The sequence below is a fragment of the Trematomus bernacchii genome, unplaced genomic scaffold, assembly GCF_902827165.1.
Source record: "Trematomus bernacchii unplaced genomic scaffold, fTreBer1.1, whole genome shotgun sequence".
NCBI lineage: Eukaryota > Metazoa > Chordata > Actinopteri > Perciformes > Nototheniidae > Trematomus > Trematomus bernacchii.
In genome coordinates, this window is record NW_022987592.1 from 925,328 (window position 1) to 951,013 (window position 25,686).

The 25,686-nt window shown below is 44.6% G+C and overlaps 2 protein-coding genes across 2 annotated transcripts; both read left to right on the forward strand.

The window, feature by feature from the left end:
- Window positions 1-8,211: 8,211 nt before the first annotated feature.
- Window positions 8,212-9,228, forward strand: LOC117481482 (putative nuclease HARBI1). Its single transcript, XM_034129181.1, has one exon. The coding sequence runs from the start codon at window positions 8,212-8,214 to the stop codon at window positions 9,226-9,228; it is 1,017 nt and encodes a 338-aa protein (XP_033985072.1).
- Window positions 9,229-16,120: 6,892 nt separating this feature from the next.
- LOC117481483 (zinc finger MYM-type protein 1-like) lies at window positions 16,121-24,826 on the forward strand. Its single transcript, XM_034129182.1, has 4 exons — window positions 16,121-17,205; window positions 17,458-17,557; window positions 23,910-24,434; window positions 24,473-24,826. Exons 1-3 carry the CDS (start codon window positions 16,121-16,123, stop codon window positions 24,432-24,434), a joined length of 1,710 nt encoding a protein of 569 aa, XP_033985073.1. The 3' UTR covers window positions 24,473-24,826.
- The last annotated feature ends 860 nt before the right edge of the window (window positions 24,827-25,686 follow it).

Consider the following 25,686-nt stretch of genomic DNA (forward strand, 5'->3'; position numbering starts at 1 on the left):
TCACGGACCCTACGTCCATTTATACTGTATATACAGTCTATGGCAGGGGTACTCAAATACAAATCTTAAAGGTCCAAAACAAATGTTTCAATAAGACAAAGGTCCGTTTATTACGGTCATTCAAACTTTTAAACAATTGCAACAAGATTCTTAACACGAGGTTGCAAAAACAAAAATAATCTGTATGCAGCAGTTTTCATTGTTATTGTGTCTGTCCTTGATCCCTCAGAGTCGCAGTGTAAGAGCTGCACAGTTATGAATAAAGGCAGCTGCACCCTCTTTCATTCAGCATTCCCATTATTGCTTTATAAATGTCTTGCCCCCTTGTGTGTCCACTGAGGTTCGTCAGGCCCAACACATCTTCAACAAACTCCCCCTTTGTCTCATCATAAAAACTCACAAACACCAGCAACTGAGCATTGTCAGTGGTGTCAGTGGACTCATCCACAGCTAAGGAAATGCACTGTGCATTTTCTATTCCATCACAAAGCTGATTAATCAAATCACCAGCCAGTATTTATGTTCTTCTGGTTGCTGTGGAATCTGAGAGGGGGATTTGCTTGATTTTACCTGTTATTTCCTCTTTTTGTTTGCCTTCAAACCTGGTCTCCATCACTTCAGTCATGCATTCTTTTATACTTCAGTTATTATCCAGTGGAATGTCCTTACCTACTGGCCTAGTTAAATCAAAGTGGTTACTTTTTTTGGCTGGGCAGTGTAGTTTTACACACCGTCTTATTTGACTTTCTCAGGACTTAAAACTGTTTTTTGGGGGCAGACCCCCACAAAGAAAAATATATATTTACACACGTAAGGTCATCATCTTAACAGTTTTGTATGCTCATCCGTGAGCAGAGCATCAAGTTGACATGTCTATTACAGCTGAATGCGGCGATTACCATTTTGTTCAGCAAAACGCCTCACAAACTTATTAAGATCAACAGCTTTAGTGCGTTTTGATTCAATGCTGAGTACAGCCAAACTTGACAGTCTCTTCTCTGTCATTGTAGACCGCAAATACCTCATTCCTTCAGTACTTGGGTCCGAATGCTTCTCGTTTTGCGCCGTACCGTTCAAATGAAATCTCCGCCAATCATATTTCCACGCTCGCGCCAGGGACGGGGGAGGGGTTACAAGACGTGCATCTTGTGCTGCATTCACTTGCACTCGGACATTAGAGACTTTCTCTCATAAATGTCAGATGAGCTACAACTTTTCTTTCAAAACAAAGCTGCCAACTGGGGTGGCAGCTGGTAGGTGAAACTAGGCTACTAGCTACAGTGCAGATGCAACTAGATGAGCTGTTAACTCTCGCTCTGACTTTTTTTTTTTAAACTCTCGCTCTGACTCACACAGGTTGAAAGAGACGACACGACACACGCATTTTTCCCACCCGCATTCCGCGAAGACCCGCCCTACTGTGCCTCTGATTCGCACACTGTTGGTGGGGGGGAAAAACGCTGACGGGATGCTGAATGTGATTGGACCAAAGCGTTGACAGACAGTGGAACAGTCGTACATGCAGAGCGCTGTTTGCAGTGGACATAGCGGAGCATTTTGACTCGTTGCGTTGTGGCGATGTCTCGCAGATAACACAGATAATACAGATAATACATATGAAAAGTATAATTTGCTCAGAGTCCAGAGACAGTTGTGGTTCGGTCCGGATCCGGACCAGAGTCCAGACTTTGAGGATGCCTGGTCTATGGTTTGCAACAGGGCTGCAAAAGAGGGGTGTGAGCAGTATGAGGCATGGCTACAATGGGTGATCTGTTTGGTATTTTAAGTACAAAACTTCACAGACATGTTTTGTATAGGTATGGCCCTACAATATATCTTTCCAATATAGCATAATAGGTCCACTTTAAGTAAAAGTAGAAGTACCAGAGTGTATGAATACTCTGTTACAAGTAAAAGTCCTGCATTCAACATGTTACTCAAATAAAAGTAGAAAAGTATTATCATCAAAATATAGTTAAAGTACCAACAGTAAAAGTAGTCATTGTGCAGATTCATTTCAGAATAATATGATATTAGAATAATAAGAAATAAAATCAATGTTTATATGGCGTCATTTAAAGGGGACCTATCATGCAAAATGCATTTTTGTACGTCTTTTATACATGAATATGTGTCCCCGGTGTTCTAGGGAACTCACCAAGTGTCAGAAAACACAACCTTCTCTATTTTCCTCCATACCCAAATCTCTAAAAAAGGGGCTGCAACGGATCTGATAAAAACTGATCCAGATTTGAACACTGTCCTGACGTCAGGACGGTGGCGCTACGGCTATTGGGCCATCTCCACCAATCAGGAGGAGACAGCCACGGCCATTGCCGTTCGAAAGCGCTGGAGACGATGTAGTACATATGCCAGGCCAGTAGATGGTGCTGTTCTCACTGAATCTGCCCAGAGCTAGAAATGGTCAAATTGAGCAAAATGAGGCATGGCTAAAATGCATGATCTGTTTGGTATTTTGAAAAAAAAAAAGTATAAATATGCCTTATATAGGTATGGTCCTACACTATATTATTCAAATATAGCATGATAGGTCCACTTTAAATTAAATACACTATTAAAGCTGTTTTATTCTGAAAACCGGAAATGAAATACACTGTTTTAATTTAAAACTGTTTATTTAAACCGGACACAACGTTCACACGACTTCCTGCGAGTAAATATTGTTAGCTTCAATTTAAGGTGAGCATTAGCATGTGGCTGAAGACTACGTTTTGAAACAGTGAATTCAAGGTTAAAGTGTTGCACACTCAAAACACTGTCTTTAACTCTCACTTATTGACGCGGCAATACTGTTATTAGGGAATGTTTAAATAACCACAGACATTAGAATATTATAAAATCAAAGAGAAAAGCGACAGGATTTGCACGCCCCCGTCGACGCCGGCCAATAGGAGAAGACCACAGAGGACAATAGGAAAAGCAAGCCAAGATTCGCCCTCTTCCGCTCGCCCCACACGCCAGGCAACAGCTGATGGGGAGAGAGCCTCCACTCGCAAAATCTCATTTGTATATCATCGCATTATTTGTTTAATTAAATGCTGTTGACTTGTGTAAGCTTCCTTGGACTCTTTTCAGTTTATCCTGGTCTCGGGGTATAAGAATTCCTAACAATTGTTTAAAGGAGAGGTGTCATGGCCATTTCCACTGATCATAATTCCATTGTTGAGTTATACTAAAATAGATTTATACTGTGCAATTTTCCAAACTCACATTGGTTTCGCATACAGCATCTCTGTAAAGTATGTGTATTCAGCAGTATTCACTCTCTCCACTAAACGGCTCGTTGGAGCTCTTGCCCCCCCCCTCCCCGTGAGCCTAGTGTGCTCCGCCCATGTCTAACAGTGCTTTTTTCGGCTCGCTCTCAGCGGAATAACAGTCTTATAATGGCCTCGGTACAGCCGTATATTTTATACTCTAACTAACCGAACTGTACCTACAACTGTTGTTATAGAAGAGTAAGTTATTTTTACCTGTAATAAACTACTACTGTTTGATGAGAAATCAAATCATGGTTTGCTATATATGAATGATATGTTATAGGAGCAAATAATTCAGGGAAGAAAGGATAGGCCTACTAAGTATTTCCATCAAACTTTATTTTTAGAAATGTACAAAATGAACATGCGTAATACACTGTATATCATCCATTCCTCCCCTTATAGGCATTTTCGGCATCTTGCCTATCGCAGCTTTGTAAGCGGATGTCGGGGCTTTTTAGGACGAGTCATCAGAGTGGGTCATCCCGTGTGTGTGTTGTCCGCCAGATACGCCAGGAGTTTCCTGATCTAGCTGGACGAAATCAAATGCAAATCACAAAATATTAGAGAAACTTAGTTGTTTTAGATTCGTTAGTAGTAGTTGTGGTAGGAGTGTGTATCTATCTAATCTATCTATCTAATCAACACAGTTAGCTTGCCAGCTAATATGCTAACCTACGTTTGCTAGTTGTTCAGTGTAATATGCTATAGGCTACTATACTATACTATGAACAACAGATAGTGGTTCATATTAGGCTATCAAGAACATGTTTACAATTGCAATCTTATACGGGTAGTCTGCTACATTCATTGTAGCTGGCATAACAACAATGTTTTCCCGAGCAAACTCATGTCTAGCTCCGTTGTTTAGCTCGGTAGCATACACGCTAGGAACGCCAGCTATAATGTAATTACGTTTCGCGACTGACCGTACGGTAAATCACCCGGAGTATACTGTCTATGAGTATTTCGTGTGTGAATGCAGACATTCTCCTGCTATGAGATACATGTATGTAAGGCCATCTGCTGATATTGGAGTTGATATATGGAAACGCTAGCAATTTAGTTAGCCCAGTTAGCACTGTGTCAATGGCTTAGCAGTCCGAAACCGTGGTAGATACCTTGTTTGATAAATACACAAATAACAATGCAAACTTACAGGTTGTGTACCCGAATCTTCCCCTGCTCCAAACGGTCCAAACAAACTAGGAATAGCATCGTCCTTAAGTTTCAAATGCTGTGCATATCCGGCCTCAAACTGGGCAATGTTTTGGAAGCTTTCGTGTGTGAAATGCCGCGCACACAGTAACGTTCTTCGAACCTCTGAAGGAACAGTGTTAAACAGAAATTTCAACCACTGACTTCGTCGTGGTTCTTCCGTCGGTAGGACAAACAGCTCAGATTTCCCCTCACATTTCAGGAAACAGGTCCTTGGCATTGGCATGACTGGATCGATTGTGAACTGAACCAGAGCTTCCAACAGTAAATGTTAGGCTGGCAGAGGGTGCGGCCAGCGCCGCTGGGTGTGGCCATAGCTCTTCCAGATTGGTCCATTTTGTTCCGGGTACCGCATGACATCATGCCGTACCCGGAAGAATCAAATGGACAATGACGTATCTCCAACGAGGGGTTTTGGGGAGTTATTTTCTGTGTTAGAGTTTTACTCGCTACAGGGTGTACTTTGAGGGTTTTGACTCTGCACACCGTTTACATGCATACAAACCTTCATAACACACAAGGGGACGGGTAATAACCGGAAAAGCATGACACCTCTCCTTTAATAATTATTGATGCACTAAAGTGTTATCAAAGCTGGTGAAGGTGGAACTAATTGTATTTACTTTATGTACTGCTACAGGATATATTGACCTCTTATTATATGTCATAGTTTATTTATATTTCGTATTAGCTAATATTCCTAATCTGTAAAGTAATTGGAAACTAATTATGTCAAATAAATGTAATGGAGTAAAAAGTACAATAGTGGTAATGTATTGCAGTAGAAGTTTAATTAGCATAACATGAAAATACTCAAGTAAAGTAGAATTACCTCAAAATCATACTTAAAGGGGACCTATCATGCAAAATGCACTTTTGTACGTCTTTTATACATGAATATGTGTCCCCGGTGTTCCAGGGAACTCACCAAGTGTCAGAAAACACAACCCTCTCTATTTTCCTCCATACCCAAATCTCTAAAAAAGGGGCTGCAACGGATCTGATAAAAACTGATCCAGATTTGAACACTGTCCTGACGTCAGGACAGTGGCGCTACGGCTATTGGGCCAACTCCACCAATCAGGAGGAGACAGCCACGGCCATTGCCTTTCGAAAGCGCTGGAGACGCTGTAGTACATATGCCAGGCCTGTAGATGGTGCTGTTCTCACAGAATCAGCCCTTGCAAAAACAGAGCTAACATTTTTCAAATTGAGCGAAATGAGGCATGGCTAAAATGCATGATCTGTTTGGTATTTTGAGAAAAAAAAGGTATAAATATGCCTTATATAGGTATGGTCCTACACTATATTATTCAAATATAGCATGATAGGTCCACTTTAAGTACAGTACTTGTGTGTATGAAAGCTTGGTTTTGGCATCGCTCTGATGAGCACGTTCCTCACACTTTATTTTGAAGGAGCTCCTCAGGCTTCCACCTGACTGTAAAAATTGTTGATGGTTAAACTGTATGTTTTAAATAATATATTATTCATATCCCATGTCTTTAAAGGAAATACTTTATAGTTTATAGCAGAGTGTGTTCCAAACAGCCACACTGGAAGGCTGAATCAAAGAAAAGGGAGACCTTATTTAATGAACCTCTTATTAATGAGATAACTGGAAGGCTTTCATAGTGTGTATATATAGTTCTATTTCGTCCCTACTGACCGCCAGAGGCGGTGCTTTAGCACTGGATATGTCCATCGTGCGCATGCGCAGCTCGAGTACCAATAACAACAAAGTCACCTGTGACCCACGTGACACCGGCTACATATCCCGGTGTCGTCAGAGGATCTGTTCCTTTCATCTTCTCGCTGTGCGAGAGTACCGTGGCTACATTCTTGTAGCCTACAGCGTTTTGGTTGGAACGTTTGATCTAAGGATTTCTCTGCAAACAGCTGGCTGCGTGCAGCTTCGCGACTGATCCAGTCGGAGCCGCAGGCTTACTCGTTCTCCAGGAGCTGTGGCCGGCTGTGCAGAAACTTCGATCGGACAGGTTGGTGTCGGCTTGGTCGGTGTATGGCAGCGTTTCCGCTCCCTCTCCCAGCTAAGTTGTCCTGATTACTGTCTTGTTTGGCTTGAACTTTTTGGTGACTGCAGCGTTTTCGCCCCCTCTCCCAGAAGTTGCCCTTGTGCTCTTTTGTACTTTTTCTGACCGTGGCGTTGTGCCAAGCTATCATTAGCATTTTGAGTTTCCAGCTTTAGCAGCGTTTTCTTGTCTAGCTAGTCTCAGCCTGACTGTGTCCTGCCTGTGCAGCCACTTGGCTGATGCTGGGATAAGCACCGGAGTTAGCCGTGCTGTTTTTTCTTTAGACGCCAGTTTTCTGGTCTTAGCTTTGTTTATTCGGCGAGTAGGAGCATTGCTCTACTCTTTCCGTTCAGCAGGTACAGATGTAGCACTCCAGATAGGACTCCAATGGGTGTGTCCCAGCTAAAAACCCAGCGGATCCCAGTGCTGGGGGTGTTGCCAAAATTGCTAGAGGGCGTTGCCAAATTTCCGCATTTGTTCAATTACAGGATTTAACCATGAGATGGCGCTTCATTCACAAATACACAAAGACAACTTGGTGTTGTAGACCTTAGTCTGTTTTCAATGTTGCAGCTCTGCAGTTGTGTTGCTGAATACTGTAGCATTTAATCACTTATTTGTCATGGTTTTCACAAGCTGCTATAACGAAAAAACATCAATATTTTAGATCAAATAAAGTATATCTAATCGTATTATCTTAATTGTAATTCAATAATATATAGTATTATAATATACACTCATAAAAGAAATGGTAGACATATCAGTACTCTTAGTGTTATTATCCAAAGTTAATGTAAACTTTTGAATAATGTACTTATTATTATAGTGATGAACATTAAGAGCACGTTGGCTGATTTTGGACCCCCTCACTATTTGTTTTCACTACTTTAATTAAATGTTTGATAAGTGCATGCAGATCACAGTACAGTATGCTCGTTCAGTAAAACACGTACACAGATAAATTATTTTGTATTCCAAAAAGTCCCCTGGTTTGTGACAAGATGTGAAGTCAACAGATAGTCACTCAGAGGGGGGTACTATTTCTTTTCAAATGCATATAGGCTATGCCATCCATTTACATGTAGGCTACACTGCTCTTCCAGTCAAGAATTTGAATTTGAATGGGATGGGGAGACGTGTGTGATTAAAAATGAGTGGCCAAACTAAGGCGCCGTTTACACGAGGACAAAACTCCTTGTATCTGCATAGTTTCGCGTGCGTATAGCCCTATTATTTACACGAGGCCGATAGAAACGGACCCCACAAACGATAACGGGTCCCAAGGTGGATAGATTTGCAAACGAAACGCTCTGGGGGGTCAACCGAGTCCGTGTAATCACCTCTATACGAATATTTCCTGAAAAAATAACGATAGCCCCACCTCTCCCCACCTCTCCCGCTCACCCCCGCCTCATTGCTGATGCGTTTCGACAACAACAACAACAATGGCGGATCACAGGGTTGCTGTTGTGCTACAGACGCTACTGACCATGATTCATATGTTAGTGCTACAACTACGGTGCTTCTACGAAAACCACAAGCAACAAGTGGACATGGAGAACAACAGAAACTACATGTGGCTAAATCCACCGCGGAGAACAACCAGAAGGGCGACCAGGAGAAAGTTTTGGGTAAGACCGGGCAGAACTAGCAGTTGGTGGGACAATTTTGTCAATGGCGTTGTCATGGACGATGAATGGAGGGAGAACTTCCGCATGTCCAAAGCCTCTGTCGTTGCCCTGACTGAAGAACTGCGCCCATATATCGAGAAGAAAACAACAAACATGAGGGCGCCAATTGATCCACTGAAAAGGGTTGCTGCGGTACTTTATTACCTGAGCGACGAGGGAAGGCTACGGAAGACTGCTAACGCCTTCGGAGTTTCCCGCCCGGCTTTGTCCCTCATTATTAGGGAGACATGCAGAGCGATCACCATCCACCTGGGTCCAAAATACATCAAGCTGCCTTTTACTGAGCCCGAGACCGCGGATCTGGTTGAGGGGTTCCATTGTGCACATCGCATGCCACAATGTTTAGGAGCAGTGGACGGAACCCACATCGAAATCAAGCAGCCATCTAACGACTCCACTAGTTACATCAACAGGAAAAGCAAATATTCCTTTAATGTACAGGCTGTCTGTGATTACAGGTACCGATTCATGGATGTCGTGGTAAAGTGGCCTGGGAGTGTGCATGATGCACGGGTCTTTGCTAATTCCAAGCTAAACATGTACTTGAAAACTGGAAAGATCCCTGCTCTGAAAAAACAGATTGTGGACGAAGAGGAGGCCATACCAATTTATCTTCTTGGTGATCCTGCCTACCCGCTGCTGCCGTACCTGATGAAGGAATATGCATCCGGTGGCTCCACAGCTCAGGAACAGTACTTTGGGCTATCTCTGTGTAGGGCACGTATGGTCATTGAGTGTGCTTTTGGTCGCCTCAAGGTCAGATTTGCTGCTCTTAGAAGGCCTATGGACATAAACATGGATGACCTGCCCCATGTGATTTATTCCTGCTTTGTCCTCCACAATTTGTGTGAGGCCAGTAAGGACGCTGTGGATGATCAGTCTGTGTTGGTAACAATTCAAGCTGAAAAGGACTTACAGCCTCCCACACAGTGCAATGGCTATCTCACTGACTGTAATGAGGGGGAGGGAAAGAGAGTGAGGAGAGTGCTTACGGCGTACATTGACCCTTAGGTCAACTACATGAAAGACAGACTGTAATTTTTTTTAAAGGTGTTTATTAAGATGTGATAAACATTCTTTGTTACATTCCCTGTCCTCACTGTGCAGCTCCTTCAGCAACAGGCTGCTGTACAATATTCATATACCTGGCTAGGTATATGTATATGTACCTGGCTGCTAAATCTGAGGACTGTTACAGGATTTTTTGTATTATATCATAACTTTTTTTAGTACTTTTTAATGCATGTGACATATGTGAAACTAAGCAAATAAATATGTGATTCTCCAATGTCCAAAGACTTTCTTTGAACATAATGTGCAACAAATGTCATCATCCTCATGAATGAAGTTATATGGGCCATTCTACCGAATTGGACCAAAGTCAGGTTGGAAATGTTTAGAAATTGTGTATGTTTTTTCCCCAATACTTTGTCCATATATATTTTGTACCATATCTAAATTACACATATAGTAAAAGACCCGTACATTTTGATATGGTATTTTCAGATTTTCATGTTCTTCCTCTACCAAAAATGGTCACTAGCGAAACATAGTACATACACTGTAGTAAAAAAGTATTGTGTTACCTTCCCTTCTCTAAATAGTATTTTAACAAATATTTGAGGGTTTTCACAGTTAAAGTAATATAAGTGAATGTTGAATCAAAGTTGAATTTATACAATTCATAAAAATCATAATGCAAACTTTCTTTGTAAAATGCATAATACTGATCATATTGATTCCAGAGTTGATTGTTGAAATTTAACATACATTAAACCAATCAGTATCACCACTTTAGCAACAGGCTGAAATAGAGGGGAATGAGGCTATAATGGGTGATCTTTTTTGTATTTTGAGCAAAACACTTCATAGACATGTTTTTTATATATCTGAGACCTATAATATATGCCTAACAATAGTTTGGGCTTTACCATTAAAGCCCAATGTGACATATCACAGTTCAGATATTTGACACTAGGGGGGGTTACTTTTCATAAATGTGGTGTATTTAGTCGAAATTATGTTTACAAGGTGAAAAGGACTTACAGCCTCCCACACACTGATATAGATATCTCACTGACTGTAATGAGGGAGAAGGAAAGAGAGTGAGGAGAGTGCTTGCGGAGTACATTGACCCTTACATGAAAGACAAGACTGTTCTTTTTTTTTTAAAGGTTTTTATTAATAACATTATTTATTAAGGTGTACACAGTAAAAGGAAAAAAAACTAGCTACAAAAAAATATTAAAAAAAAGTGATTCTCCATTTGTGCAAAGTGTGGAGTTAAAAATAAAAATGTTTCCAGACTTCCTTAGAACATAAAGTGCGGGAAAAAAAACTGAAGCTCACTGCTTTATAGGTCCTCCTCAAACAGTGACTGCCTGAATGAAAAAGGAGGAGATTGTTGCTGTGGGGTGTCAGGGTTCATCCCATGCGTGTGTGGTAGAGAGGGGTTTGCTCTTGGTGTGTGGCCGGGTGTGGCCTTCGAGGAATGAATGGGTATGAGGGCACCTGGAAGTGTCCATATCCACTGTTGCTACTGTAGGGAGGTGCTTGCATTAAATGGCTGATCAGGGAAAGGCCATTCTGAATAGTGCCGTTAATGCTGTCCATGGTGGTATTCATCCGATCCATGCTGGCTGCGCTGCGGCTGGATGCTTGCTCCATTAGGTCCAACATCCTGTTTTTTACTTTCAGCTCTTTCTGCACCGCATGTTCAGCTGGAAGTTTTCTCTTCATGCGGTCACTTCTGTGGCCGTCCAGCCGTGCCTATAATGAACCAGAGAAAGTTTGAATTATTACACAATAGGACCATAGCCACCAGATAACATAACACAAAAGGCATGTTGTGAAATAGCTCTCAATACATTTTACAAATACAACAGCTCTCAATACTTTCTAATTTTACAAAGCTTAAACCGGTTCAGTTTTTCAGTGGAAGGTACTGCATCATAGTATATAGCAAGCCCGTTAAGCTTGAAATCATGAACATACCTGGAGCAGATCCCTGCGATGCCTCACAACCGCAGCAGTTGGCAGACTTCCGTTTGATCCACTCGACTCTGGCGAATCGTTGGAACGCTCCAAACTCTGGGAGGAACTTGGTCCGGGCGACGACTCTTCCAAGTCGAGCAAGTCCCCCGTCTCGACGCCGGAGCTATGGGGGTGCGTAGCAGGCGAGCCACCCCAGATCTGCTCACACAGCTCGAAGAACATGTACACAACACGTCCTTGGCCACTCCGACGGCCAAGGTCCACCGCCTGCCTGTACTTAATACGTACTTGCTTTAGCTTCGCTGTAAGCTGGCCCTGTGAAATGAAGTTCTTCTCGTGAGGGAAATCTTTCTCTGTCGGGGTCCTCGGATATTGCGCCTGAAATAAGTCCCCTATCTCAATAGCCGCGTTCACACCGGAGTACTTTCACCGTACTTTTCGCGTTTTAGTTCCGTGAGTACCCCTTATGTCGCGTTCACACCAAAAATCGTACTTAATCTCGGGTACTTTTACCCCCATTTTTAGAGCCAGCTCAGAGAGCGTACTTTTCTGTGGGTGAAAAGTGCTCCAAAAGTTCCCCAGTGCTGATTGGCTGGGCGAATTGCAAACCACGCCCGTACAACTCTGAAAATGTTGTGTGGAGACGCCATTGTTTTTCCTCGCTACAAAAACACAACGCTCCGTGCGTTGTGTTTGTTTTTGAAAGCAGTTATGGCAAGCATCAAGAAATGATGAGGAGGTGTCGGCGCTTCTGGAGATCTACGCCGAGGACGCGACCCAGGGAATGCTACTGAATCCAGTTCGGTAGCATTCACTCGACCTGGGAATTGTGCACAGCCGGCTAAATATAAAGAAACTCAGGACTACAAACGGCGGATTCAGTGGCCAACGATGACTACCACGATGAAGGTAACATCAACTACATGCACTGGGGTTTTAATCTGCACAATAATGGTCTCAGATGTACTTTTATTTGCTCAGTAGATCAAGCTAGCCATGCTAGCCATAATAGGCTAACACCGGCCCCGGCTAGCTACATCTAGCTAGCTAGATATTCTCCGCTGTATGAAAACGTTTTGACTTGTGAATAACTGTGCAGTGTTTCTGTAATTTGCTTCACTAACTCATGGCACTAATCGTCTGTTTCAGGCGAGGATGGACAACTCTCGGGATTGGAAACAAGTGAGCTTTGCATTCTAGATCACAGCGCTTTGTCGTCCTCCTTACCAGCAACCAAACGCAAAGGTACACACACTGTAACTTTGTCTTGAAAGAACGTTACGCATCGAACTGATGTTCACAATCATGTTTATTTCATAATATTCATCATATTTTATGTTTAACTTGCCTCAACAACATTAAACAAAGTTCAAGCATACATGAAGCACTCTTCAAAAAGGAACAATCCTCCGTGTTTGAACCTCTTGAATCGCTGCATAGCCGATTTATTTGGACTGGATTATCCCAGAGAGGCCAAACATTCTTTATAACACAGTTTCAGATTTGTGAAACCTTAATTCTATTTGTGAAAATACAAAAAAGGGAGATTTCAGTGCTTTTTTTACATGTAGACCACATTAGACCAGGTCCTGATCTAAAACCACTATACCTACACTCATCAAATCTGGACTGGATTATCCCAGAGAGTCAAAAGATTCTTTATAACACAGTTTCAGATTTGTGAAACCTTAATTCTATTTGTGAAAATACAAAAAACACATTCCTAGTATGTTGTAAAACTACATGGCGACTAAGATCTTGTATATTGCTTATTTTCCCCTCTTAGGAAAGCGGACACGGGATGCGAATTTCTTTGACACCGCCCAGGCGTTGGAGGACCGGCGTGCCGTGGTGAATGAGTCGCTGCGTGGAGATCAGATGGTGCTGTTCACCAAGGCCCAGGAAACGGAGGACAAGATGCTCACCTCGATGGAGCGCCAGGCAGAAGTGTTCAAGCAGCAGATGGAGCGCCAGCAGCACCAGGATGAAGTGTGGGTGCTGCGCCATGAGGAAGCGTCGGCGCAGCGGCAGGATGAGCGACAAACTGCATTTAATAACAGTTTATTTGGTATAGTTTTTGTAAATACTGACACACGACACACAACGTTGCACTAAGGTGTGTATGCTGCTGAGACTATCCCTACACCTGGGACAGTTTATTTTATATTGTTATTACTGTTATGACTTTATTTTATATATAATGTTTACTGACATGTACAACTGACACTTTATTTACATTTAAAATTGTTCTATTTAATGTTATGTCTTGAGAGTGCAATAAAGAAAACCGACATGGCGATTAAGCTTATTTCTCCTGACACTTTATCTTTTGTGACCTGTGTAGCATCCTATACATCACATGTAAGTGATTATTCTGATACCATCATGTTTCATCGGTTATAAACTGGCAAAGCTTTATTTGTCATTTATTTATCATCAATGTTGCAACCTTGTGGGGGAATGGCAGGGGCACATACACAAATATGACAATTTATATAATTTTAAATATTATTTGACCTAAACTTTTAATTCCCCCCCATTTCACACAACACAACATGGAGTCCACTATGGGCCAAAACTAACATGTATGTTTGCATAGTGTTTATGGCAGACGGATGCAGTGGGTCTCAGGAAGATATATAATAAAGGTGGGTTTGCTGCTGAGACTCCCTACACCTGGGAGTTTATATTATATTGTTATTACTGTTATTATATAGTACAACTGACACTTTATTTTATATTGACAATGTTTACTGACATGTACAACTGACACTTTAGTTACATTTAAAATATTTCTATTTAATGTTATGTCTTGAGAGTGCAATAAAGAAAACCGACATGGCGATTAAACAGATCCTGTATCAGTTTTTCTTCTTCTTCTCTTGTTTTGTAGCGGGTTGCAAACAACTTTAAGGTGCTTACCGCCACCTACTGTACTTGTAATCTTCCCTCAGGGAAAAGTACTCCGGTGTGAACGCGATCTGTACTAAGTACCCTGGGGTTAAAAGCGCCAGGGCTCTTAGTGCCGGAACTAAGTACAGGAAAGTACTTGGTGTGAACGCGGCTAATATATTTTGGCTTGCAGGACTCCCAGTCTACATTATCCTGTATTTTTGTAGTTTTGTACTCTAATGTCACATGTAGAAGAAGTTCCACCTCATCGTCAGTCCACGAAAATAGCTCCTTTCTTGCGCGAATAACAGCCATCTTCGTTTGTGCCTCACACACATCCGGGGGGGATCTTATACTCGCTGCTTTTGGTGTATTTTGTGGCGGAAGTTACAGCGCCACTTACAGTCCCGGCATATTTACTACAGCTTTCGAGCGGTCTCATGTGGAAGTACAGCGCCACTTACAGTCCCGGCATATGTACTACAGCGTTTCCAGCGGCCTCGTTTGAACAGACACGTTAAATGAAACGAATGCATGTGAACGGAAGACTTTTTTGAATACGCATAGTGTGCATAAACGCAAACGTTCCCGTGTGCACAACGCCTAAGATTTCGTTTTTCAAAAGAGAAAATGCAGATATTACACTCAGAAAAGAAATGGTAGACATATCAGTACTCTTATGGCGCGTTTCCACTACACGGCCTCGATCAGCCCCGCTCGGCCTCCTTTGGCCGCGCCCGGCCTCGTTAGGACCAGCTCACTTTGTGGCGCGTTTCCATTACAGTTTAGGAACCGGGGTAGTATCTATAGTAACGCAGTGTAGGCGGAGCGACGCTGCTTAAAACTGCCGTGACGTCATCTTCAATGCGACAAAGCGACACAACACACAACAATGGAGGATGTGGAAAAGATTGTTTGCTTGTTGCTTGCTGTGTGGTTCTTTATCACAAGAAATAGGCAAGAGATGTTTCGAAAGAGGCGACTTGTAGCAAGACGAGGTATAGAGGAAGCTGACGCGAGAGTTCTGGCAGCCCGCAGAGACTACAGGAGGACTCGAACTACTACTACCAGTGGCGGCCGGTCCATAGGGGCGCTAGGGGCGCCGCCCCACCTCTTCCCATATTAAAAAATAAAAATAAAAATAAAAATAAAAAATAAAAAATATATTTTAAAAAATATATATATTTTTATTTTTATTTTTAATGAACAAGGTAAATATTATATAATTGGTATCAGTAAAATGTATAATCTACAATAAAATCTCGTTTAAAATTGTGTTACGATGTCTAAAGTTACTGATAAGTCACATGTTTCCTGCCTGGCCTTGCCCGTGTACCTTCTCTCGTCTGGGGCGCTAAGAGAGGAGCCCTCAACCAGTGCAGCAGCAGCCACTAGCAGCTGACTGTTGCTATCTGTAACGTGTAAACTATGCCGCGAAAACATAATTTCAACCAATCAGCGTCGTCAAATATGACGGTCACGGGGCGCCAATGTCAGCGCCCCGTGCAGTCTGTGAGTAGTTTGGACAGTGACTCGTATCCGGTTGACGCAGTAGTTGATGAGGATGGCTTCGTGTGCAGGTGGAGTCTCCGGACCTCGGTCCCCGCCTAATTCTGTTCAAGAGCTAATCTCCAATCCTTTCGAAAGGAGAAGTTTGGCAGATAAATTGTTGCTTAAAGACCTTGGACCGGACCAACCCGATTTGAATATATCGCAGCAATCTCGTGAAAAAGACAAAACTTATACACGAGGCTTCGCAAGTAGCTGGTACACAAAAAAGGCTTGGCTAGCTGGATGCAAACAGGTAAATGCTGTCTTTTGTTTCCCATGCTTGCTCTTCAAACAGCCGGGGACAGATACGATGTGCCCGTGGACTGTGATGGGAGTACATGATATGAAGCATTTGTCCGAAAGAATGAAAAAGCACGAGTGCACGAAGGCACACATGACAAATACCTTTAAGCTAGCCATGCTAGGCAAAGCTAACATAGCCGCACAGCTAGATCAAGGGTACAAGATGTCGGTGAAAAAGCACAATGAAGAAGTGGACACGAATAGGCACGTCTTGTCTAAAATAATTGATTGTGTGAAATTTTGTGGGGGCTTTGACCTGGCTTTGCGTGGCCACGACGAGACTGACACATCCGACAACCCCGGCGTTTTTCTGGGTTTAGTTAATCTACTGGCCTCGTTAGATAGCGTGTTGGAGGATCACCTTAAAACGGCTACGGTTTTCAAAGGCACCTCAAAGACGGTGCAAAATGAACTTTTGGACTGCATGTTATCAGTTTGTAAAGACTACATTCTGGAGGAAGTAAAAAATGCCAGTTATTTAGCTATTCAGGCGGATGAGACAACTGACATTTCCACCCACTGCCAGTTAGTGCTTGTGCTACGCTACATCGACCCGCATAACAACGTCCAGGAGCGTTTTTTTGAGTTCATTCCTCTTCAGAATGCGAATGCTGACACAGTTGCCACCGCGCTGATGGAGAGGCTGGGCACTATCCTCCCCGATGGACAACAGGGCAAACTAATCGCCCAAGCCTATGACGGTGCAGCGGTGATGAGGGGAGCTAAAGGTGGCGTTCAGCGGAAAGTGAAGGATGTGTACAGTAGTGCGCACTACATCCACTGCTATGCGCATCAGCTGAACCTAATTATGCAGCAGGCAACATCCCACATCCCCAAGATAAGAACATTTTTTTCAGACCTTGGTGGATTTGCTGCATTTTTCTCCAGGTCATTCAAGCGAACTGCGATCCTGGATCAAGTGGTGGCACACAGACTTCCTGGCACTTCCACAACAAGATGGAACTTTCACAGTCGTGCTGTTAACACTGCATATGAGCACAAGGAGAACATCCTGAGGTGTTTCCAGACAATCAGAGACTCAGGTGACTTTGATCCCATAACAGTGAGAGAAGCCGGGGGCTTTGTGCGAATGATGGAAGATGAAGTTTTTTGCTTTTTCCTGACATTGTTCCACAAGATCATGCCACATGTAGACATGCTGTTTAGCCAACTGCAGAAGAGGAACATCGACTCTGTCTACATCACAGGACTCATCAAGAGGTTCACCAGCAGCATACAAACAATCAGGTAAATCATTATTTACAATGGCTGAGATGTGCTTATTATAGGAAATCTGTGAAACCTAAATGTGATTTAGCTGAACACAATAGACCAACTCACACATACTTGTTTAAATATCTTAAACGGGCTTACTGGAAATGTATATATTATATAACGTTTATAAGGTGTATCTCTGACTACTATTTCAAATAGTCAAGTTAATTTGTCAATTCTTGCCACAATGAGTAATTGTACATGGTTACTTGTGGTTTGGATCAGGGACTCCATTCCTTCTGGTGAAAGCAGTGGATCTCAGCAGCTGCCCACAAAGAAACGGAGGGGACTTGGACATGAAGAGCAACAGCTGTTGGCTAGAGAGGTAAGCAGTAATAGGAACGTGTTCTATGACTAAAAGCTCCTTTCATAATATAGGTCATCTCATATAACAATAATGATACATTTCACAAGAAAGCCCATTTTCTGTAAATTAAATAAATAGGTAGGCTAGTTAAAATATCCACATGGAAAGGCCTATTGCTTATTACATTCTGAATTGTATACACTTAACAAGGCCTAAACTGCAAAAAGTGTCCCACAGTCTCTACATTTCAAAGGGGATCAAGACAGATCAGAAAAGGTTTAGGCTTCCAGAAGCAACCACAGTGGACAGAAAGGGCCCAACAATAAATGAATGAAGTGTAAACATAGTCATTAAATGTATATATTGTAGTGACTTAATTTTAAACAGTAATATTGTTGTGAGGATCTGCAGTACTTCCTCCTTCTTTTCCACTTCTATGTTTATTTTGTCTTCCTGGCTGGGCGTGGCTGACCTACATTCTGATTCCCGCCAACTCATCTCCACTGCTGTTGTAAATCTCACTGATTGCCACTACTCACCTGCACCTGCTTAAAACCCTGGTTCCCATCCTCAGACTTCGCCAGTTCTTCGTTTATCCTTCAGTGGTAACTATCGTCCAGGCCTACTAGCAGTATTCTAGTAAACCTTTTGATACTCCTAGTGAAAGGTTATTCCTTTCTCACCCTGCATCTTTATTCTTCCAGACCTACACACACCTGCCGCTCTGCTTGCCACGTCCAGCCTCCGACTCCTCGTCTGAGTTCCCTCCGTGCTTCCACGCACACCAGCTCATCCAGACTACGTTCGCCAGCTCTGGATTCCCGGCTCTCCTCGGCGGTGTTTCCTCCGTGCCTCCACGCACACCAGCTCATCCTGTCTACATTCGCCAGCTCTGGATCTCCGGCTCTCCACGCCGGTGCGCCCTCCGTGCATCTCCGCACCTCCGTCTCCCCCTGAGCTATCCAGCTCCACGTCTGTCTTCTCTGAGCTCCTCTCTACACCTTGCCTGTGCCGTGGTCAAATAAAGACTATTGTTTGACACTTCACCACTGTCTCCGTCTAGTGTTTGCGTAGCGGGTTCTCATTTCCAGTCACTTCTCGGGAAGCGTAACAGAAGAACTGGCCAACAATGAACCCCGCAGGCACTGGAGCGGATCCCGCCACAGTCCATCATGCCCTGTCTAGTCAGGGTTCCCTTCTGGGTCAACACGACCAGCTCATTCGGGCGTTAGTCGAGAGCAATCAATCCATGGCTCATCATGTCTCTGAGTTAGCTTGCCAGATCTCAGCTCTAACTACCTCGGCTGCAGTTTCTCTTGCCACTCCCAATCCAGCTTTTTTTCCTACTCCACGCCAGGATTTCCCCATCACCGACCCTGAGCCATTCCACGGTGAGGTGGAGAAATGCAGAGGATTTCTTTTCCAATGTAACAAAGTTTTTCGCCAGCGTCCTGTTTCGTTTGCAGCTGATGTTACCCGGATTAATTATGTTCTGAGTTTGCTCCGTGGCAAGGCTTTAACCTGGGCAGAGGCTTTGAGCTCTTCAGTGGACTATGACAATCTGCGTTTTGAATGCTTCTCTGAGCGTTTTTCTGCTGTCTTTGATCATCCCAATTATTCTGGCTCCGCCGAGAATCAGCTGCTCGGTTTACAACAGGGAAACCGGAGTGTGGCCGAATATTCCATCGAGTTTCACACACTCGCTGCAGAGGCTCGATGGGACGAGGCGGCTCTCAAGGCGGTGTTTTTGAGAGGATTAAAGGATCAGCTCCGGGATGAATTAGCTGCACGAGACATTCCAGCGGATCTCCAAGATCTGATTTCCTTGGTGTCCCGCCTGGACTGTCGTTTGCGGGAGCGCAGAGCTGAGCGGACACAGCGGAATCCACCTGTCTCACACAGTAAGCCCAGTTTTTCCACCTACCCTGTTCCCTCTGTGTTTAAGTCTCCCTCCGTTTTCTCGCCGCCCAGCGGGCGCACCTCTTCTCACGAGGAGGCTATGCAACTGGGTCGCGCTAGACTATCTCCGGAGGAGCGTCAACGTCGGGCGTGTGCTGGCCAATGCATGTATTGTGGCAACGCCGGGCATGTCATTGCCAACTGTCCTGTACGCCCAAACGTGGGAGCTCGTCAGTGAGATTGGGGGTCCTGACGAGTCCACAGCCATCTTCTCTACCTCCTTCCTTGTGCCGTTTTCTAATACCCGCCAAGATTTGTGTTAATTCTATGACTTTGCCTATCCAAGCTCTCATTGATTCTGGTGCTGAGGATAGTTTTTTGGACCGTGAGCTAGCTGAACAGCTGGGACTCTGCCTGGAGCCGTTAGATGAACCTCTAACAGCCTATGCACTTAATGGACAAATAATCTCCTCTGTAACAGCACAGTCAGCCCCTTTGACATTGATCACCTCCGGCAACCACAGAGAGTTCATCCAGTTAAAGGTAATCTCTGCACCTTCCACACCTCTGGTATTGGGTTATCCGTGGCTTCGCACCCACAACCCACACATTGATTGGGTCAAGGGAAAGATCATTGAATGGGATCAGCACTGTCTCGCTAACTGTCTGTTATCTGCCGTACCTCCTGTCTCTGTCTCCCCAAACTCTGCTGCTTCTGTAGACTTAACTGGAGTTCCTGCGACCTACCACGACCTGAGATTGGTCTTCAGCAAGGAGAGGGCTCTCTCTCTTCCTCCTCATCGGCCCTACGACTGCTCTATAGATCTGTTTCCTGGGGCTCCTCTACCCACCAGCCGCCTCTACAACCTGTCCCGTCCTGAGAAGGAGGCTATGGAGCTATATATCACGGACTCAGTGGCTGCTGGGATTATTCGTTCTTCCTCCTCTCCCGTGGGTGCCGGTTTCTTCTTCGTTGGCAAAAAGGATAAGTCACTGCGACCTTGCATTGACTTTCGTGGGTTAAACAACATTACTGTTAAGAACAAGTACCCATTACCCCTTCTCACCTCTGCTTTTGAACCTCTCCATGAGGCAACCCTGTTCACCAAGCTTGACCTTAGGAACGCCTATCATCTGGTCCGTATCCGTCAAGGGGATGAATGGAAGACGGCTTTCAACACTCCCTTAGGTCATTTTGAATACCTAGTCATGCCCTTTGGACTCACTAGCGCTCCAGCAGTATTTCAGGCTCTGGTCAACGATGTTCTGCGTGATTTCCTTAACCGCTTTGTCTTTGTATACATAGACGACATCCTGATTTTCTCCAAGAACCAGGAGGAACACGAGAACCATGTCCGCCTGGTGCTTCAGAGACTGCTGGAGAACAAGCTCTATGTCAAGGCTGAGAAGTGTGAGTTCCACCAGAACCGGATCAGCTTCCTGGGCTATATCATTAGTCAGGGCAGAGTGGAGGCAGATTCTGGAAAGATCGAGGCTGTGGTCGAGTGGCCAGCCCCTACTACGAGGAGGGAGCTTCAGAGGTTTCTGGGCTTCGCCAACTTTTACCGCCGCTTCATCAGGAACTTCAGTAAGGTTGCTGCACCTCTCTCAAGACTCACCTCTGTCAACATTAAGTTCTTCTGGACCTCAGAGGCTAATGAGGCTTTTCTCAAACTCAAGTCCCTGTTCACCTCTGCTCCCATCCTCATCCAGCCAGACTCTGAGAAGCAGTTTATTGTGGAGGTTGATGCGTCAGACACTGGGGTGGGAGCTGTCTTGTCACAAACTGCTGGTTCTAATAACATCCTTCATCCTTGTGCTTTCTTTTCACGCCGCCTCTCTCCTGCTGAGCGCAATTATGACGTTGGAAACAGGGAGCTTCTGGGAGTAAAGTTGGCGTTAGAGGAGTGGAGACACTGGCTCGAGGGCAGCAAGCAGTCATTCCTGGTCTGGACAGACCACAAGAACCTCGCCTACATCCAGTCAGCGAGACGGCTGAACTCTCGACAGGCCAGATGGGCTCTCTTCTTCAGTCGCTTCAATTTTAGTCTCACATACCGTCCAGGTTCCCGGAATGTTAAGCCCGATGCTCTATCCAGACTGTACTCTTCTGACTCTCCCGAGCCCTCTGCTGGTTCAATCCTGCCCAAGAGTTGTGTTGTAGGCGCCCTCTCTTGGGAGATTAATAACACCATCCAGGAGGCTTTGAGAGAGCAACCAGATCCTGGTAACGGTCCTCCGAACCGTCAGTTCGTTCCCGATGCTGCTCGCTCCAAGGTTCTACAGTGGGTCCACAGTTCCCGGTTCTCCATCCATCCCGGAGTAGACCGCACACGCTCTCTTCTTAAGAGACACTTCTGGTGGCCAACTGTCAACAAGGACACTCAGGAGTTTGTTTCTTCCTGTCCCACGTGTGCTAGGAGTAAGTCCTCCCACCAAACACCTGCAGGATTGCTTCAGCCTCTACCCATCCCTAGTCGTCCCTGGTCACATATCGCCTTGGACTTTGTTACCGGTCTGCCTCCCTCCCAGGGTAACACCACAATTCTCACCATTGTTGATAGATTCTCTAAGTCTGCCCACTTTGTAGCTCTTCCTAAGCTCCCTTCAGCCTTGGAGACCTCCCAACTCCTCTCTGTACACGTTTTCCGGCTACATGGAATCCCTTCTGACATAGTTTCTGACCGCGGTCCTCAATTCACCTCTCGAGTGTGGAAGGAGTTCTGTCAATCCCTGGGAGCTTCTGTCAGTTTAACATCCGGATATCATCCCCAGTCAAACGGTCAGACTGAGCGAACCAACCAGGACCTGGAGTCAGCCCTCCGCTGCATCGTTGACCGTAACCCCTCTACCTGGAGCTCCCATCTTCCCTGGGTTGAGTACTCGCATAATTCCCTAACGTGTTCTGCTACTGGTCTCTCCCCGTTTGAGGCTTCTTTGGGGTACCAGCCGCCCCTGTTCCCTGAAGAGGAGAGAGAACTAGCAGTTCCCTCGGTCCAGCAGCATGTTCGTCGTTGTCAAAAGATCTGGAGAGACACTCGCTCTGCTCTCCTCCTGACTTCAGCTCGGAACCAACAGTCGGCCAACCGCCACAGACAAGCTGCTCCTCCTTACGTCCCAGGTCAGTCTGTCTGGTTATCTTCCAGGAACATTCCTCTCCTCACAGAATCGAAGAAGTTGTCTCCACGCTTCATTGGTCCCTTCTCCATTCAAAGGATTATTAACCCCTCTGCAGTCCGGCTGAAGCTTCCCAGAACATTGAGAGTCCATCCTACTTTTCATGTCTCCCAGATTAAGCCTGTTCACACCAGTGACTTGAGCCCTCCGGCCGTTCCCCCTCCTCCCCCCTGAGTCATTGATGACCATCCTGCCTACACAGTGCACCGTCTCATGGACGTCAGGCGCCGGGGCAGGGGCTTACAGTATTTGGTGGACTGGGAGGGTTACGGTCTCGAGGAGCGATGCTGGGTCCCTCGCTCCCGAGTCCTGGACCCTGTAATGATAAGGGCCTTTCACAGGGCTCATCCAGACAAGCCTGGTGGTCGCCAGGAGGCTCCCGTTGAGGGGGGGGGTACTGTGAGGATCTGCAGTACTTCCTCCTTCTTTTCCACTTCTATGTTTATTTTGTCTTCCTGGCTGGGCGTGGCTGACCTACATTCTGATTCCCGCCAACTCATCTCCACTGCTGTTGTAAATCTCACTGATTGCCACTACTCACCTGCACCTGCTTAAAACCCTGGTTCCCATCCTCAGACTTCGCCAGTTCTTCGTTTATCCTTCAGTGGTAACTATCGTCCAGGCCTACTAGCAGTATTCTAGTAAACCTTTTGATACTCCTAGTGAAAGGTTATTCCTTTCTCACCCTGCATCTTTATTCTTCCAGACCTACACACACCTGCCGCTCTGCTTGCCACGTCCAGCCTCCGACTCCTCGTCTGAGTTCCCTCCGTGCTTCCACGCACACCAGCTCATCCAGACTACGTTCGCCAGCTCTGGATTCCCGGCTCTCCTCGGCGGTGTTTCCTCCGTGCCTCCACGCACACCAGCTCATCCTGTCTACATTCGCCAGCTCTGGATCTCCGGCTCTCCACGCCGGTGCGCCCTCCGTGCATCTCCGCACCTCCGTCTCCCCCTGAGCTATCCAGCTCCACGTCTGTCTTCTCTGAGCTCCTCTCTACACCTTGCCTGTGCCGTGGTCAAATAAAGACTATTGTTTGACACTTCACCACTGTCTCCGTCTAGTGTTTGCGTAGCGGGTTCTCATCTCCAGTCACTTCTCGGGAAGCGTAACAATTGTTCTGTTGATGCTCAGATAGATGTCCTGTTATTCTGATAGGTTCCATTCACAAGAAAGCTCTTTGTTTGTTACACATCTTATAGGGGACACTAATGACATTATGACTGATAGATGTGAAAAGGTGATTCTGTTATTTATTATGTCTTGATTTTTTCATTGTGCATTATTTCATAGGTATGTGATACCATACTGAGTCACGCAAAGGAGAGATTTTCCTTCACCAAACACCTAATCAGCTCCACCCTCCTGCAAGGAGACCTGTTCCAGCAGCACAGCCGAACATTCCCTGAAGCAGCGCTGGAAACAACTGTGGAGGCCTACCCTCTACTGGACAAGGCAAAGCTCAAGACGGAACTGTCCCTCGTCTATGACAATGACCAGTTCAGGGCTTGCAGTGGTGCTGTTACTCTGCTCCAGTTCTTCATTGACAATAATCTGCAGGAGACATTCACAGAGACTGTCAGTCTTCTGAAGGTTCTTGTAACCACACCCATGGCTACGGCTGAGGCAGAGAGGTGCTTTTCCACTCTGAAAAGGATAAAGACTTTCTTGAGGAACAGCATGACACAGGATCGCCTGAATGCTCTGGCTATGCTGTCAATTGAGAAAAAACTCATTAGGAGCATTCCTGACTTCAACACCAGAGTCATTGAGAGGTTTGCCACTCAGGAGAGAAGGGCAAAATTCCTCTACAAATAGACACACACACACACACACACACACACACACACACACACACACACACACACACAAGCTCTCGCAGCAAACACAGATGGCCGACCCTTAAAAAAATGCGTTTCATTAGAGAGACAATTAAACGGCCGCAGAATGTTGTGAAGTTACTTTTGGATACCTAAGATGTTTTGTTCAACCACAAAGTCCAGGAACATGAGTACTGTTTGGAAACCTGTTGCGTTCGACTCATTTTCCCCAGAGGAACAGTTGTTTCTTGTTTCCTTTTGTTTTTGTCTTTTTTCTGCCTGTTGCACATTTTGTTATTCAAAGCAGTAAAAAAGGTGCTATCGGCCAATAAGCTGGATATCACTTTATATGTAGAGAGGAGGTTTCCCATGGTTGTTAGAAGTGTATTAATAAGTGGGCATTTATCACAGAAGTGATTGTTCTGTCTCCACGTTTGTTGCATTGTCTGTGATGTATTTTCCAACGGTTATAGCTCCTGTCCTGTCCCAGCAACACTACACGGTTTGCAGCTCCACCACATTTTTGGTTTATCTTCGGTGTCGCTTAAAATCTGCTTCCCATAGGACTAAAACCTCCACGTAATCTGAAGACAGATACTTGTTATTTAAACCTTTTGCAAACGTTATGTTCTTTCTTGCTCTAGCCTTGCCAGTTACATTGTACATAACACATATATTATCATTATGCTAACTGGTTGTTCGTGTTAGACGATGTAGCTTTTTCATTTCTGAGTTATTGCTATATGTAAATAAGCCTGTTTGTAAATAATCCTCAGAGAAACAAAGAAAAAACACAATTTATGACATTTTGTGCTGTGGTTATTTTTTTTAAATTGCATTTATTCACAGTTCAGTTTGAAATGCTGTAGTGACTTGTATTGAACCACTTAAATATTTATAATTAATGCTACTGAAAAGATGCTATTAATTTTATATCTCACATGCAGTTCACTGTAAAGCCACTTGGTGGAGGTGTTGGTTCATAAAACATGAAGGGAACATGAACAATTTTTCCGGGGGGAAATCCCCCGGACCCCCCAGGTTGGTCCCTTCCGGTACGTCAAGAGCCCCACCAAAAAAATAGACCACCGGCCGCCACTGACTACTACTAATACTTCTTCTTCGAGACTACAATGCTACTTGGTAAGCTAACGTTCGCTAACTAGCAATGTGTTTAGGCTCACGCTCCCCATACGACCAAAGTATTTCAAGTATTTAATTAATTGTAGCTACCACTTTTACGTATTAAA